The sequence below is a fragment of the Vitis riparia genome, chromosome 19 (assembly GCF_004353265.1).
Source record: "Vitis riparia cultivar Riparia Gloire de Montpellier isolate 1030 chromosome 19, EGFV_Vit.rip_1.0, whole genome shotgun sequence".
NCBI classification, from domain to species: domain Eukaryota; kingdom Viridiplantae; phylum Streptophyta; class Magnoliopsida; order Vitales; family Vitaceae; genus Vitis; species Vitis riparia.
The window spans coordinates 22,228,490-22,245,784 of record NC_048449.1 but is presented as its reverse complement, the minus strand read 5'-3'; the positions used below and the strand labels follow the sequence as shown (position 1 = coordinate 22,245,784).

General features: G+C 33.8%; 1 protein-coding gene across 1 annotated transcript; it reads right to left on the bottom strand.

Moving 5' to 3' along the window:
• Positions 1-216: 216 nt before the first annotated feature.
• Positions 217-3,127, bottom strand: LOC117908327 (receptor-like protein 53). The gene is made up of 2 exons (XM_034821926.1): positions 2,823-3,127; positions 217-2,669 (listed from the first exon to the last, which is right to left on the bottom strand). The coding sequence occupies exons 1-2, from the start codon at positions 3,115-3,117 to the stop codon at positions 217-219; spliced, it is 2,748 nt and encodes a 915-aa protein (XP_034677817.1). The 5' UTR covers positions 3,118-3,127.
• Positions 3,128-17,295: the final 14,168 nt, after the last annotated feature.

Genomic DNA, 17,295 nt, shown 5'->3' with positions numbered 1-17,295 from the left:
TACAACTTCAAAGACTCTTACTTCATTAATCACAATACATGTTATTTGTTTACATAAGAATGCAACATTCATTAGTATCATTCACCACAAAATACAATATCATAGAAATGGCCTAACTTCTTCTTGCTCCATGCCTGCGAATGCTCCTTGTTGACCTTCTAACCTTCTTATGTCTATCTCCTTCAATCATTCTTACAAACCATTTAGGTTTTCTTGTTAAGAAGATGAGGCACCCATAAACAATCCAACTACTAGTCCACAGCCATACCCCATCAATATGACTTTCCAATCAAATCCAGTATCGGATTCCACCTCCTCTTCTTTGGGAGGTTGTGGTGCTTCATCAACTACACATTTCTTAGACAATGGAAATCCACATAATCCTATATTCCCACTATATGAATTATTTGCAAATGTATCAAATTGGTTGCCTCGAGGAATGACTCCAGTGAGATGATTTTTCGAAAGATTTAAGACTTCAAGAAATGTCAGACTTGTCAACTCCCTTGGAATTCTCCCACTGAGCTTGTTCGAAGAGAGGTCTAATGATTCAAGCACCATTAGATTGCCCAAAGATGATGGAATATGCCCTGTAAGATTGTTATGAGACAAGTTGAGTTCTCGAAGTGAACTAAGACTTCCAATGAAATCTAGAATCTCTCCTTGGAATCTATTGCTGGACAAATCAATTGTTGTGAAGGTAGACAAAATTACAAATTCAAAATCAAATCCTTTGATTGTTCCCATTATTGAATCTCGATAATAGTATTCCCCCATATATTTCAGTTTCATTTTATCCTCAGTGACATTCATCATTGCCTTGAAATTCTTCAAATACATTTCCGGTAAACTACCAGAGAAATCATTGCGTGAAAGATCCATTATTCGTAACTTGGGAAATGGAGATTGGAAATTTGAACCGCTTATGTGACCATGGAACCTATTAGAACGCAAGATCAAAACTTGTAGCTCTGGAAGAGTTTCCAACCAATAAGGGAATGTATCATTTATTCTATTATTTCCAAGGTCTAAAACTTGCAACCTTCTACAATTGATCAAAGATCGTGGTAGAGGCCCTTCCAATTGATTTCCATTGAAGCCAAGATTCCTGATAAAATTGCCCTTCGAAAACGTTTTAGGAATGTTACCATGAAGTTGATTCATTCGCAAATCCAAAACAGAGAGAGACTCACTGAAGTTTCCCAAACATTGTGGAATTAAGCCACTCAAGTTGTTATTAGAGAAATCCAGAACACTAATATAACTCATTTCACAAATCAATGATGGAAGTGGTCCTTGAAGCAAGTTGGAATGAAGGTCGAGAAATAGCATATTCTTCCATGGAAATCTCTCAAACCCGGTTAGCAAGTTTTGAGAAAGATTGAAGTAAGACAGTGTCTCCGTACCCATATTCCATGCCCATTTTGGAAGTTGTCCATAAATCTTGTTGTTTGAAAGGTCCAGAAACTCCAACACCTCTTGACTGCATAAAAATCTTGGGAATTCACTTATGTTGCAAGAAGACAACAACAATGTTTCCAAGAATGGTAGCGCACAGTTGGAATGGCCGTAGTTGCTCAATGTCAGAATGTTATATGAAAGATCGAGATAGATAAGATTTTCAAGATTCATGAACATGTCTGTCTCCACAATGCCACCCAAGTTATTTGAAGAAAGTTGAAGATATGTAAGATTTACAAGTTCAAAGATGGAACTTGGAACTGGCCCATCTAACTCATTATTACTCAAATCAATGGACTCCAATGAAGGGGATTGGAATTCATCAATATGACCATTGAGTTTGTTATGACTGAGATCTAACCTTATCAATGATGGTAGACTAAACAACCAAGATGGTATTGTCCCATTCAACAAGTTATTGGACAAATGGACGTCCGATAGACTTGAAAGTTCCTTCACATGAGAAGGAATGATACCTTCTAGGTTATTGTTTGAAAGGTCTAAGAAAGAAAGTTCTGTTAGATTGTCAAGTGATGCTATGAACTGACCTCTGAAACTATTACTGGAAAGATCTAATACAATTAGCTTTCTAATCTTATTGAAAACATTTGAAATTTCACCATCAAATTGATTGCTTGAGAGGTCCAAGTGAGTGATTTGTGTGAGGTTCCCTAACACCGAGGGAATGGACCCTGAGAAATTGCAGTGCGAGAGATCCAAACTTTCTAAAGACTTTAGACTACCTATTGAACTAGGAAGCTCCCCACTGAATTTTGTAGAAGAAAGATCCAAACTTTCTAAAGACTTTAGACTGCCTATTGAACTAGGAAGCTCCCCACTGAAATTTGTAGAAGAAAGATCCAACAACAGCATGGAATTACTCTCATTGAACTTTGGGAAATTCCCACTGAGATCATGGTTACCCTTTAACTTGAGAACCTTAAGGTTGGGCAGTTGAAGATCATCATCAGGGAATCTCCCATATAGTTGACAAGAAGAGAGATCCATAGATTTCAAAGAAGATAAATTCAGTAGGGAGATAGGCAAAATGGAAGAGACATTTATACCTCGTAGATGAAGTTTCTGCAACTTCGTTAGGTTTTGAGCAAGTGCAGTGAAGCTACTTGTTTCAAGTCCTAATCCACTATAGATGGAAAGATCAAGTGAAACCAAGTTGGATAGGTGGGAGATTTCTGGAGCAATTACACCTGAAAATCCAGAGAAAGAAAGGTTGAGATGAGTCATTCTCCGGAATTGTCCAAACTTAGCTGAAATGGATGACTTATTGAAATCATTGAAAGCAAGGTTGAGCCTTCGTAGATGAGGCAAAAGGAAGAGGCTACTGTTGGAATCAATGGTACCATAGAGGCCACTGCAACTAAGGTCGAGCCCGATTACAAGGCCTGTAACCCTATTGCATGTGACACCATCCCATGAGCAACAATTAGTGCCTTCCTTCCAAGTGTCTGTCTTGGCAAAAGAAGCTAAATTGCAATCATCCGAAGAAGAAGCGGAGACATCTATGGAAAATAATTGCTTAAGTCGAAGCAAGGCAACATTCTGGTGATGAGGACACAACTTTGTAGAATTAGAGAAAGAGAAACAAATAACTGGAGAATATGAGAGAAAGAAGAGGAAGCAAAGGATTCGATACATCGTATCTTCAAAAGCTATAACAAAAATTGGCTGATGTGTGATGAAAAAAATATAATAATGGATGACTTGAATTTATACCCAAAGGTTCCCTTATAATTTAAGTTTAAATTTTCATTATTAGAAACTTCATCAAAGTTTCCAATTCAAATGTGGGACCATTGACTTCAAATCAAAGAAAAAATTAGAGTCACTTCCACATTAAAATGACAACGTGGGTTGGTTGTCCGATAAAGAGTCGAACTATTTTGCCCACTTTTAATCACAAGCTAAGATTTCATGGAAAAAGTGGGAGGGCAACTAAGTAGAAAAAGTAGATCATATTTCTTACCCACCTTAGCCACAATAATTTCTCAAATGATATTCATTTAGTTTGTATAAGTTTCTTTAATCATAAAATAGGTCCCTGCATAAGCTAAAGTAAAACTTTCACAGTTAGTAGCATCTAGGGTTAGTCTTATCTTTTAATGAGAAATAATAAGTACAACTCTACATCAAGAGCTAGAAGTCTTGGTCTTCATAAAGCAGTCGAGTTTTTAAAGGACGAATGTGTCTATTAGATGGTTATTTTAAAAGAATATTGTTAAAAAGGGCTATTTGACAAATAAATACAAAAATGCAATATTTTTTACTTTTTTATTATTTTTACATTAAATTTATCTTTTCAAAATTTGAGTAATTCCTACTTTTTATACTGGACTCGTCTTTTTTAAAAAAAAATGAGCTTCCTTTTATTATATTGAACCAATCTTTTCAAAATACAAATTCCACATAAAATCATAAACGATTTTAATTTAAGAAATATTTTTTGAAGAACGGTTTTTTAAAAATTTTATATGGTACTTGTATCCAAATGTTGTTTCCACGTAAAGCCATGTAAAGTTTCAAAGGGAAAAAGTATTATTGTTGAAATATTGTTTCTTTTGTACTTGTATAGTTTTCGATTTTTCATGTTTTTCTTTGATACATATGCATATATATTCTACATGAAATAGCATTGATGAACAAATTTTTTTCTTAAATTTTGAGTCATCCATCTAAATATATTTATTGGTTAATTTTCAAATAAAATCATTTTTGTAGTGTCTAAGGAATGTACGTAGTTAAGAAATAATTGCAAAACAAAATGTGTGCTTTGAAAATTTTAGATATGGGAAAATAGTATAATAGTTAAAAAAGGGTATGACAAAAGTTTTGTCAAAGATTATTTGAAAAAAAAAGTTATGTTATTTAAGAGGGAAAGTGTGTATGCATGTAAAAAAAAAAAAAAAATACAGAATAACAAATCTAGACTTGCATTATAAAACCATATGAAACTTCCTTATGTTATTACCCTACATAGAAGTATGCACATAACTTGGAATATTGAAGAAACCAATTAGTCTTGGTCTTCATATCACAAAGGCAAAAGTTTAGTCTTATCTATAAAAAGTATGGCCCATTGGATGGACTTAGATACATAGAAGACTTGGAATAGAGAAAGCAATTAGTATTGGTCTTGGCATTCATATTGCAAGGGACAAAAGTTTGGCATTCTCCATAAAAAGTGTGGCCCATTGGATGAGGCCTACGTATCGTAAGGGGCAAAAGTTTAGTCTTCTCCATAAAAAGTGTGGCCTACCGGATGACTTAGATATGTAGAAGACTTGGAATAGAGAAAGCAATTAGTATTGGTCTTGGCATTCATATTGCCAGGAACAAAAGTCTAGCATTCTCCATAAAAAGTGTGGCCCATTGGATGAGGCCTACGTATCCCAAGGGGCAAAAGTTTAGTCTTCTCCATAAAAGGTGTGGCCCATTGGATGACTTAGATATGGAAAAGACTTGGAATAAAGAAAGCAATTAATCTTAGTATGACTTAGATATGCAAAAGACATGGAATAAAGAAAGTAATTAATCTTAGTCTTGGCCTATATATCGCAAGGGGCAAAAGTCCAATTTTCTCCACAAAAAGTATTATTGCCCATTGGATGACTTAGATATGCAAAGATAGTAGTTTGCATTAAGCGAAGTTTCAGTCATCATTCCCATAGTGCTTTATTGTGATGTTTAGGGTTAGTTACTTTAGCTGTTAGGAGGCTTTCTCAAATTTCCATCAATTGGATTAGTTTTGAAAGTAATCACATGACTTTAATTTCTTTCTTTTTTTCTCTATTTTTTTAGAATAAAATTTCTCTCCATTCAAGTCCATAGAATTACTCAATGATTACCTATAATTTTATGTATTGTAAGTTCTTATGAAGACTCCTAGTTTTTCGATCAAGCATCTTGATTCAAATTAATGACAAAAACTTACATTTGAGAAAGTTTAATCAATCCAAATGTTAATTTGTGTTTGTATGAACATGATCCAACCCATCAAAGAGGAGAGTATTCCATTAGTATTATCATCGTATTATGTTTTCATCGATGTTAAACAATATCTAGGCTCATTCAATTTTTAATTTTTCATATTCGTTGTTTTGGTGAAGCTTTGTATTCATTGGTAAATGATTTCAACCATTAAAAAAATGATAACAAGTATACTGAAAATGAAATTAAAAAATAGCACATTTACAAAACTAGTTGTGAGGCATATAATTTTAATGAATTAGGTGTCATTTAAATACATCTTCTATTTTTAAAAATAGTAACTTGAACTTCATAGAAACTTACTTTACAAAGGTAATAATTTTTTAAAGCTACTTAAAAAAAATAATACTAGTTTGAATCCATATTGAATGTCAATAAGATTTAATGAAAAATAAAAAAAAAAATTTGTTTTTGATATCTTAATAAGGGTTTGATCTAATTTTTTTATTTAAATAATAATATTAAAGCTTATATTAACAAAGTGAAAAAAGAAACTTTTTACAAAATACATATAAAAAAATTCAAATGTTCGTTCTCAAAGGATGGCATCCAACTTGTTTGTTTAGTAGATTAGGTAATAATTATCATTGTTATTCAATTGAATTTTATTCTTGAGAATTATATTTTAAAAATACTTTTATTAAAAATTATGGTTGATTAAGGCACTAGCAACAAATTGTCAAATTCTTAGATAACCCAGTCCAGTCCAATCCAGTTGAATAGTTGGTGCTTAGCCCCAAGCCCATTATTGGGTTGGGCCTAAGTTGCAATAGCAAAGATATATTACACGTGGCCTACTTACAGTGACTCTTCGTACTTTGCTCCTCTATTCTCACCATCCCAAATTATAATACCACCAAATAAATAATTAACATTTTAATAGTTACTCGAAAAGAATATTGTTAATGCTTTTTACATAACCCCAAGATAAATATGAAAATAAAACTAAAAAATTGAAAACATTAGGATATATGGATTACATGAAATCACATTTATGAACAAAATTTTTCTTAAGTACTAAGTCATCCATCTAAATATTTTTATTGTAGTGTCCAAGGAAATAACTTCTCCACAAAAAGTATAGCTCACTAGATGATTTTGTTTGCATTGAATGAGGTTTAAGTCTTATTACCCTTAGTACTAAGAAATAATTATTATGTTTAGGGTTTGTTACTTTGGCTATTGGGAGGCTTTCTCAAATTTCTACCAATTGGATTAGTTCTAAAAGCAATTTCATGTCTCGAAATTTTTCTTTTTTGTCTTCTATCATTTTTAAAATAAAATTTCTTTTTTATTTAAGTCCATATAATTACTTAATAATTACCTATAATAATTACCTATAAAATTTCGTAGGATTCCCAATTTTCCAATAAGGTGTTTTGATTCAAATTAATGATGAAAACTTATATTTCAAAAAGTTTAATACAAATGTTAAATTGTATTTGTATGAACATGAAAGACCATTCTACTGTGTTTTCATCAATTTTAGGCGACATTTAGACTTATTCAATTTATATTTTTCATATTCATTGTTTGGATGAAGCTTTGTTGAATGTGTCATTGTTAAATGATTCTAATTATAAAAATATATGATAAGAAGTATATTGAAAGTGGAATTAAAAAATAGTGCATTTACAAAACTAGTTAAGAGGCATACAATTTTAATGTGTCATTGGTAAGTATATCTTCTATTTTTAAAAATAGAAAAATTAGAAACTCCTGTATTTTGTAGGCTTACTAGACACTTATTATATAAAAAAAAGGTAATAATTTTTAAAGTTATTTAAATATGAGTATTAATAAGTAGTGAGTGTTGATAAGATTTAATGAATAATAAAAATAAAAATATTGTTTTCAATATCTTAATAAGGGTTTTATTTTTTATTTTTTTTAAAAAAGAAAATTTAAATAACATTGAAGCTTAAATTAACAAAGTGAAATATATATATATATATATATATATATATATATATATATATATATATATATATATATATAATATATATATATATATATATATATATATATATATATATTATTTTATCAAATGCGTATACAAAATTCAAACATATATTTTCATAGGATGAATTTTATATTTGAGAATTATATTTTAAAAATACTTTCATTTAAAATAAAGATATTTTTTTTATATTGTTATAATTTTTAAGGAAATAAACCTTTCTTGACTTTTAAAACCCACTTTTAGTAGTTAAAAAGCTCTTCAAATCCCTTGTTATAGATAAGTATGTTTTTAATTCGTGAATTACTTAGGATTTAAAGAAAATGAAATTCGTAGATATCCACAAACAAAGATGATGGCAATAGCAACAAATCCTTAGATAACAAAGCCCAATCCATTCAGTTGAGTAGTTAGGGCTTTGCCCCAAGCCCATTATTTTGGTTGGGCCTAAGTTGAAGAGAAAAGCATATCATATGTAACCTACTCTGTACTTCACTCTTCTAATCACACCAAATTATAATACCACCAAATAAATACTTAACAATTTAATAATCATTCACATGAAATATTGTTAATGATTTTTATATAAACCCCAAGATGAGTATGAAAATAAAACTAAAACACTGGTGATAATATTTATAATGTATTTTTTTTTTCTATCTTTGAACTAACCTTGTTTTTTCGTTTTTTGTTTTAATATAATTAAAGAAATAAACCTTTTTATTGTAATATTTTTTATTACCTATTTTTAGAATATTGTATTTTTTTAATATGCCTCAATAAAGGAAAAAATAATTATTTATTGGATTTTACTATAATTTATTTTAAAAAATTACCCTTTTAATATTTCTAAATTTTTGCTTCCAGAATCATTCTTGAAGAAATCCACAAAAATTTTGTAATGTATTTCCAAATGTTTGTAACTTTGCTTCATAGGTTATTATGTTATTAGGAAGATTGTTATTATTTTCCTTTATATGATATTAACTTGTTAGAAGATTGTTATTATTTTACTTTATTTGGAATCAAGGGAACTAAATGGAGTGATGGAAGTAATAGAAAAGGATGTTAAGTAATACAATGCAAATTATGCCAACAAATGACAATAACTGATATCTAATTGAGAAGACAAGGTGTGGACCCTGCATTTTGCCTCATGTGCTTCCACTAGATGGCGAGCTTGCTTTTTATTTGAAAATGATTTATTGATTAAGAAGAAGATTTGGAGTCACCACTTATTTTTGTTTTATTTTTAAATGGTAAACAAAATAAGAAAGAAAAACCTTAAGTGTAATTCCTTACTTGAAAAAGGTGGTATGTGAAAAAATCGAGTCGGGTCCGGGGGTCAGGTTACTTATTGGGAAGGTACGGTAAAAACCGTAGCACCCCTCTAAGTCCCTAAAATGGGTCTTTACTAATAAGATGAAACAAATATAACAATTGATCGATTAAACATGGATATTGAACAATAATCAAATGTATGAAAGCAAGACACACATGATAACAAATAAATCAATAAACACAATCGGGCACAGGGCGTACCTTAGTTACAAGCTAAGCGCTATCATAAGAGACAAGGTTAGTGCACAAACACAAAATAATCGCATGCATAGAGCGAAGAAAACCAATCGAGCATAACAATCAATCAATCAATGAGAAAATCACATATGTTGGGCCCCACCAAAACCCGATTTATTTTAGCATGAATTAATCTCTTAAATTCCATTATTTGGAACTATGAAATTTGTTCAGGTTTATAAAAAGAATAAAAATAAAAAATCAGGAATTTATTAAAAATCAAGGAGAATTTGTGAAACAAGCTTGCCAAAAAGAAATGTGGCAGCCAATTTTATTAGTAAAATCAAGGAAAGAAAACGGAAGTAAAAAATAAAAGAAATAAATAAAAATAAAATACTAATAATAATAATTAATAAATAAATAAATAGTTAAATAATAATAATAATAATAAACAAATGTGAAAGTTAGAACTTTGGAAAATTGGAAATTAAATTTAGAAATTGAAATTTTGAAGGATTGTTTAGAGATGGAATTTTATAAATAAATAAATAAATAGAATAATAATAAGAATGATTAAATAAATAAATGTGAAAATTGGAATTCTGAAAATTGGAAATTAAATTTGGGGATCAGAATTTCAAAGAATTATTTTAAGATAGAATTTTAAAATAAATAAATAAATAAAATGATAATGAAAAAAATAATGACGATTAAATAAATAAATGTGAAAGATGAAATTCTGGAAATTGGTAATTAAATTTGGAAATCGGGATTTTGAAGAGTTATTTAAATATAAAATTTTAAAAATAAATAAATAAAATAATAGCAAAAATAATAGTGATTAAATAAATAAATGTGAAAATTGGAATATATATATATATATAATGAATTTTGAAAGGTTATTTTAGGATAGAATTTTTATAAAAATTACGTTTTTATCATAAAAAAATGAAGACTTGAGAGGGCCAAATACTTGGCCCATTAGGGTCTACACCAAACGAACAATGACTCGGGGCAATAAAAATCAACATGCCAAGTAGAGCCCAATCATACAAAGCCCAACCTGAAAATAAGCTAACCAAGCCTGGACTCAATACATAGAGTTCAAAGCCCACATGGGGCAATTTAGGCCCAAAAATAAACTTAACCCACTACTTTGAGGGTCCACCAACAAAAGCCCAATGCTCAAAAATACCAACTGTGAGGATAAAAGACAACCTTACCTCACTTTTAAAACCTTTAAGATGCAGTCCAACGGGTGGCAAGCTGACCAAGAGGGACGATGGCTGTACGTGGACGATGACGACGTGGGAATGGAGATGCGAGATGGGTATGTGGTGCATAAGGGTTGGAATGTGGCCATGTATGGCCATGCAAGGGTGGGGGAAATGAGTTTGATGGGTATTTAGAAAATAGGTACGTGGTGTAAAGAGAGGATGGTGGTGACGGGAATGCAAGGATCGAAGGTGGAATGAAGTGGAAGTGGCCATGTGCATGAAAATGAAGGTAGAAGTTATGAGTGGTGAGGTAAATGGGTGAGTGGGGCATGTGAATGAACGATGATATGCATGGGGGATATGGAGGATGGAAACTGAAATGGTGGTGGGTTTGATGAAGCATGAAGGTAGGATGGGAAGGTGGTGAGATAGTGGGCATGATGGGTAAGAGATGTGAGAGAAACGAGTATGAGGGCCTAATAAAAAAAATGATGATATGGATATGGAGGCAAGTGGGACGGGTATAGAGATGGGTATGAGGATGTAGAGAGAGATGAGGGTGGTGATGATTTGGGTTTGCATGAGAGTTTAGAGAGAGAGATGGGTATGTGCATGGGAAATGAGAATGGGTTTGCATGGGAATGAGAGTGGGTTTGCATGGATGAGAGTTTAGAGAGAAAAATGGGTATGAGGGGTATGTGCATGGGAAATGAGAATGGGTTTGCATGGGAATCAGAATGGGTTTGCATGGAATGGGAGTGGGTTTGCATGGATGAGAGTTTAGAGAGAGAAATGGGTATGAGGGGTATGTACATGGGAAATGAGAATGGGTTTGCATGGAATGGGTATTTGAAGATTGGGAGTATAGCATGGACGTGGGTGTGATGAAGGTGACCACGTGCATGAGGATATGGAGAAAGAAAGGGTTTTAGTGGTGTGGTTAGATGGGTATATGCATGGGGGTATGAGATACGGATATGGAGGTTAACATGGCCATGCAAAGGTTAAGGGAATGAGTTTGAAGGGCATTTGAAGAAAAATGGGTATGTGGTGTGGTGTAGAGAGAGAAAAGGTGGTGATGGGTGTGTGAAAGGTTTAGATGGGTATATATATGGAGGGTATGAGATGAGTGTGAAGATGGGTAGGCTTGATGGATGGGTTTAGTGGGTTTAGAAAGAATGGAAAAAGTGAAGAGAGAAGTGGAATGGAGGATGGAGGTTAGTGAAAAATGGGTTCAATGGCAATGGGAAGTGATGACGTCCATGGTACAGGATATGGAAGGGGTGGAATGAAGTGATTAAATGGGTATGGTGTTGAAAGTAAGTGAAAGACGCTGGGTATGAGGTGTGATTAATGGAGTTGGAGTGTTTAAGGCACTTAACGCTCTTTTTAATGCAGAAATTGCACCCAGGATTCTATCGACTCCCTGTGAATCACCATTAACTGATAACCATTTGTCAAAATCAGCATTGGATGCACAGGTTTCAATGTATTCGATGTTGCATTCGTTGCACCACTCCAAACATGACCTGCTTATCTCTCACGATAATTCCTCATCCTTTAACAAACTTCTTCCTTCAGTTTCTGATAGTCCATACTCGGAGAACTCTGAACAAGGCTCAACAGATGAGTCACCCAGCAGCTGCAGTCATCTTCTATACTCCACCTGAACTGAATGGCTTGGAATGAAATCCCCTTTGTTCTTAACACATAGAAGTATATCAAAGCTTTGAATATCAAAGTGAGGACTTAAACCCATCAACCACCATACCATAGATTGTCAGGTTCAGCTTCAAACCATCTTCTCCCAATCTTGAAGCCTTGAGTATATATTCAGGGACAAACAAGGGAACAAAAGGATAGCAACAAGAACAGAGCATGGAACATCTAACAAAATACAGTGGACCCATTTCATTATTTTATCCATGGGTCATACAATCAGTGGGTTAAGAGACCACAAGTTCGTGCAAAAACGGGGGTATGAATTCTGGGATATAACTAAAGCAGAGTCAAGTTACTCTTCAGCAAAACTAAGGAAAACAGGTGATAAAACAATGACAACAAATCCATAGATATTCCTGAGATCAATGAAAGCTAAACATGTAACCTGATATCCATACCCAAAACAAACAATAATATCCAGAAATAAAAAGGAGAAGATGATGAACAGAAACAACGGTGAATTCAGGGTCCTTACCTGGAAAACCTCTTCTCAAACGAAGGCTCGCCTGACTTCAAAACTCTATTTTCTGCTCTCTCCAGAAAATCTTCTACCCCCAAGCGGTCCACCCTTAATCTTCTCAAGCTTTCCCCAAAATTTTTCCTAACCCCCCACTTTTTTTACCTCTTTTGCTCTCTTTTTCTCCATTTTCCTCCTCCCTTGTTTCTGTCTTCTCCCGCAAGCCATTACCAACTTCCCTGCTCACTATCCAGCCAAGACGTCACCACCAGCTGAAGCTCCAGCCACCACCATGGGCAAGTTGTTGATGCGCACCACGCGTCCATGCATGGAGCCTCATGAGAGGTGTCCCCCACCCCCAACCAGGAATCGCCACGTGGCTCCTTGAGAGCCCTCCACCTGCAAAAAAATATATCTTGTATAGAAAATGAAAATGAGCCCCAAATGGGGGTCTACACAAGGACTTTGTTATTGCAACCTCTCTCCTCTACCATTCATTCAACTTAAACAGATATTGGTGATTACATATCCATCAACCATCCATGACTTGTCAAGTTTGACAACATTAATTAACTTTGAAATAATGAATAATGCTCAAGTAAGACTAAACATTATTCTTTTAGTATTTGTCATGATTTTTAATCAACTCCAATTCAATAATTGGTTAAGCCAAGTATTTTTACAATCGACAATTCATCATCACAAGAATGATTTTAAATAGCATTAACAAGTGGTTAGAATAAAGAAAAGAAAATAAACAAACAATGGAGAGCATATTGCATTCAAGCATGCATGTCTAGCCTATTTGCATGAGGAGTATTAAAGAAAGCATTTTCCTTGTTTGACTTCAAAACAATAAAGTGGAAGCAAGAAATAGGAAGAAATGTTGACATCACGAACCTTAAATATTTGGTGGAAGACACACTTGAATTAAAAAAAGTAAGTTCTCTCCATTTCAGACATCCGATCCATTACCTATCAATACAAAAAGAGCATCATGCTAACAAAATATCGACTTTGGGAAATTATTGATATCTAATTTAAAAAGATACTAATAACAATGTTAGATCATGTCAAAATGACCACTTTTGTGGACTTCTACATAAAATGAAAAACTTAAGCATTTTCCCTACAAATAGTAATGGAGTTAGGAAGTCTAGAGCAAGGTTTAGAAACTTTATTTTATGGGGTAAGAAGGAATAAATTGACTCACTAAACTTAATGATAAAGGTTGGTTTTCTTACCTAAGATGAACTTAGGCCCCAATATCACTTTTCTAGAGTTGAAGATTATAAACAAACACAAATCACAAGTGTATTGAATATCATTGAAGCTTGGCAAACAAATCAGATTCATAAGGCATGAAACTTAAGGAATATTCAACTGAACTCCACAATTAAACTGCCAAATTAACCAAGAAAACAATTACAGCCTGACCATAGAAAGCTTTTATTATGGATAACATGGTGGTCTTTGTTGAGAAAGAACCAACCTTGATTGAACTAGGGACTGTTACAACAGAAACTAAACCAGAAAAACAACCAGTTTGCAAGAACTTCTCTTAGGAATAAAATCAAACAGCTTGTACACAATCAACCAAGATTAAGAACACAAGAGAATTATCGTGGTTCGATCAACTTGATCTACATCCATACTGATTTCCTGAAGCCTTTATTAAACTGTACCAACTAGAATTTACACAAGAATCAAAACAAATAAATTACAATTTTTCCCCAAGAACCCTCATCACCTCTGTTTCTTTCTTTCTATATCGAAACAAACCTAGGGTTATGGATTTCAAAGTTCTCTTCTTTTCTTGCCCTCTATTCTATACAGTTGAATGTTCCTTATCCAATTTTCCCAAGTTTGCCTTTTATATAACAGTCAAAACCTCTAACTAACTAACAATACTCCCAGTCATTATTTTCTACCCAGGTTAGCAACCTTTCTGTTTGTTAGTTGAGATTAGTCAATAGCCTTGCCACTTGTCACTTGATAGTTGGCAAACTCTACAAAACTCCACCTTGACAACGTATTAAGTTGACCAGTGTCTGAACTACCTTCAGGTCTCAGTACCTTCCCTAATGGGAAGTCTTTAACAGTCTCCCATGTTGACCAAATTCAAACAGTGTTTGAACTTAGTCACATTTAGAGACTTAGTCAACATGTCGGATAGATTGTCTTTAGTAGGAATTTTTCCAACTCCAACCTTCCTGCAGCAATGATATCTCTCACAAAGTGCAGTCTTACATCAATATGTTTGCACCTTTCATGGAAGGATTGATTCTTGGCTAAATGGATTGCACTTTGGTTATCATAATATACAACAACTTTACCTCTGTACATGGCCAATTCTTTTATAATACCCTTCAACCAAATTGCCTCCTTCACGGCCTCTGTCATTGCCATGTATTCAGCTTCAGTGGTTAAGAGAGCTACCACTTATTGAAGGTTGGCCTTCCAGCTCACTGCTCCTCCAAACACTATGAATACATATCCAGTAAGAGACTTTCTGGTGTCAATGTTCCCAGCATAATCAGCATCTACAAACCCTTGTAACTGAGTTCCCAACTGATTATTACCTCCATAAACCAGCCCCAAGCTTCTAGTACCAGCTAAGTATTGAAAAAGCCACTTTACTACTTGCCAATGTGGTTTTCCAAGGCAGCTCATGTATCTACTTATCATGCTAACCGCATATGCAAGATCAGGCCGATAACACACCATAGTGTACATCACACTGCCCACCATGCTAGCATAAGGTATCCTTTCCATAAACCTTTTCTCTTCATGAGTCTCGGGTGCTTGTGTTATGGAAAGTTTAAAATGTTGTCCTAGAGGAGTACTCACTATCTTTACATTATTCATCTCAAATCTACTTAGTACCTTTGAGATGCATGACTTTTGAGATAGCCTAAGTACCCTCTTGCTCTTGTCTTTTTCTATCTCCATTCCCAAAATCCTCTTGGCCGAACCAAGATCTTTCATTTCAAATTTAGCCTTAAGCATCTCTTTGACCTGCTCCAAGTGTCTTCTCTCCTTACATGCCACCAGCATGTCATCCACATATAGTAAAAGATATACCATGTTGTCTTTAGTTAGCTTAAAATATACACATCCATCATGGCTGCTCCGATTGAAACCAATATCTAGCATGTACTTATCAAATCTCTTATACCATTGCCTAGGTGATTGTTTTAGGTCATAAAGAGATTTCTTAAGTAAACATACCTAACCATCCTTGATTCCTTCCCCAAAGCCTTCGAGTGGTTGCATATAAATCAGCTTATCAAGTTCTCCATGCAAGAATGTTGTCTTCACATCCAGTTGATCCAATTCCAAGTCTTCATGAGCTACAAAAGCCAACAACAATCGGATTGAACTATGTTTGACTATAGGAGAAAATATCTCATTGTAGTCAGCACCCTCCTTTTGTGAAAACCCCTTAGCCACCAGCCTTGGCTTGTACCTTGGAGCTTCATCCCCTAGTGTCCCTTGCTTTCTTTTGAAAACCCACTTGGAGCCTACTAGCTTTCAGTCCTTGGATTTAGTGACCAATTCCCAAGTCTCATTTTTCCTCAAGGAATCCATCTCCTCTTGTATAGCTTTTACCCATTAATCAGCCTCATTGTTATTGATGGCTTCTTGGTACGTTTTTGGCTCCATATCCACTATTTCTTCAGCTACACTCAATGCAAATGTTGTCATCTCAGCTTGGCCATACCTCTTAGGAGGTTTGACTTGTCTTTTCTGCTTGTCTCTTGCCAAACTATAGGACTCCAGCCCTTGAGTTGGTTCATCTAGTCTTTCCTGTACTACTTTTTCTTGAACTGTCTCTGATGAAATCTCTATAGACTTTTCAGGTTGGCTGATCTGACCCTTCCACATCTTTGGTTGGAATTTGTTTTGGCATATCTTGCTTATTAAAAGTTACATCTCTGCTAATTATACACTTCCCTTTGCCTTGTGTTTCTATCCACAACTTGTAACCATTAACTCCTTTTGGGTACCCCAAGAAAATACACTTTACAGCCCGTGGTTCTAACTTATCTGTTTTGGTGTGTCCATCAACTATGCACCTAAAAACTTTGAGATGTTAATAATCTACAACTTTCCTAGTCCACTTTTCTTGAAGGATTTTGAATTGTAATGCTGATGATGGACAGTTGTTTCTACAACCTCAGCCCAGAAAACCTTTGACAACCTTGAACTTGACAACATGCATCTCACCCTCTCCAAAATGGTCCTATTCATGCGCTCAGCTAGGCCATTTTGTTGAGGTGTATATTTGACAGTTCTATGTGTAGCTATGCCTTCCTTTTGACAAAATGAATTAAAATCATTTGATAGGAATTCAAGCCCATTATCTGTTCTCAACTTCTTCACTTTTCTGCCTACTTGAGTTTCAACCAGAATTTTCCACTCTTTGAACTTTAGGAAGGTCTCACTTTTATTTTTAAGAAAATAAATCCACACTTTCCTAAGAATAAATTGTATGAATGAATTAATATCTTCATGTCCTTGCACTAATATGTTGGTGTTCAAGCTTCCAACTACCCAAAAAGTATTATCAACTCTTCGCTAATGCTACAGCTTCCACATGCCAGCTTAAAAGGACTTGATAAAACTAATATTACTCAGTTATCTCCAAACAACAAACACATATGACGGAAAACCATTCAAGATCCATTATGTTGCAGTTTCCAAGAGCATTTCTTCTTTACATATAATTCAAATCCCAAAATATGCTCCTTGAGACAATTACAACTTCAATATTTTCTCAATTCTTGCCATTTATTATTATTGTCTTTATCATTCTTAGTTTTTCTCGAAGTCGTTAGTACATTAGTTCGATTACCAACCATCAAGCATTTCCAACACACCAAATACCAATCTATAGTTTTTTCTTGGTTGTAGTAATCCAAAGATAAAATTTCAAATAATACACTCCAAAG

Coding starts and splice junctions, on each gene's coding strand:
- LOC117908327 (XM_034821926.1), bottom strand. CDS start 3,117: ATGTATCGAATCCTTTGCTTCCTCTTCTTTCTCTCATATTCTCCAGTT. Junction 2,670..2,822: donor TAGTTGCAGTGGCCTCTATG/GTACCATTGATT, acceptor CTGGATTTTCAG/GTGTAATTGCTCCAGAAATC.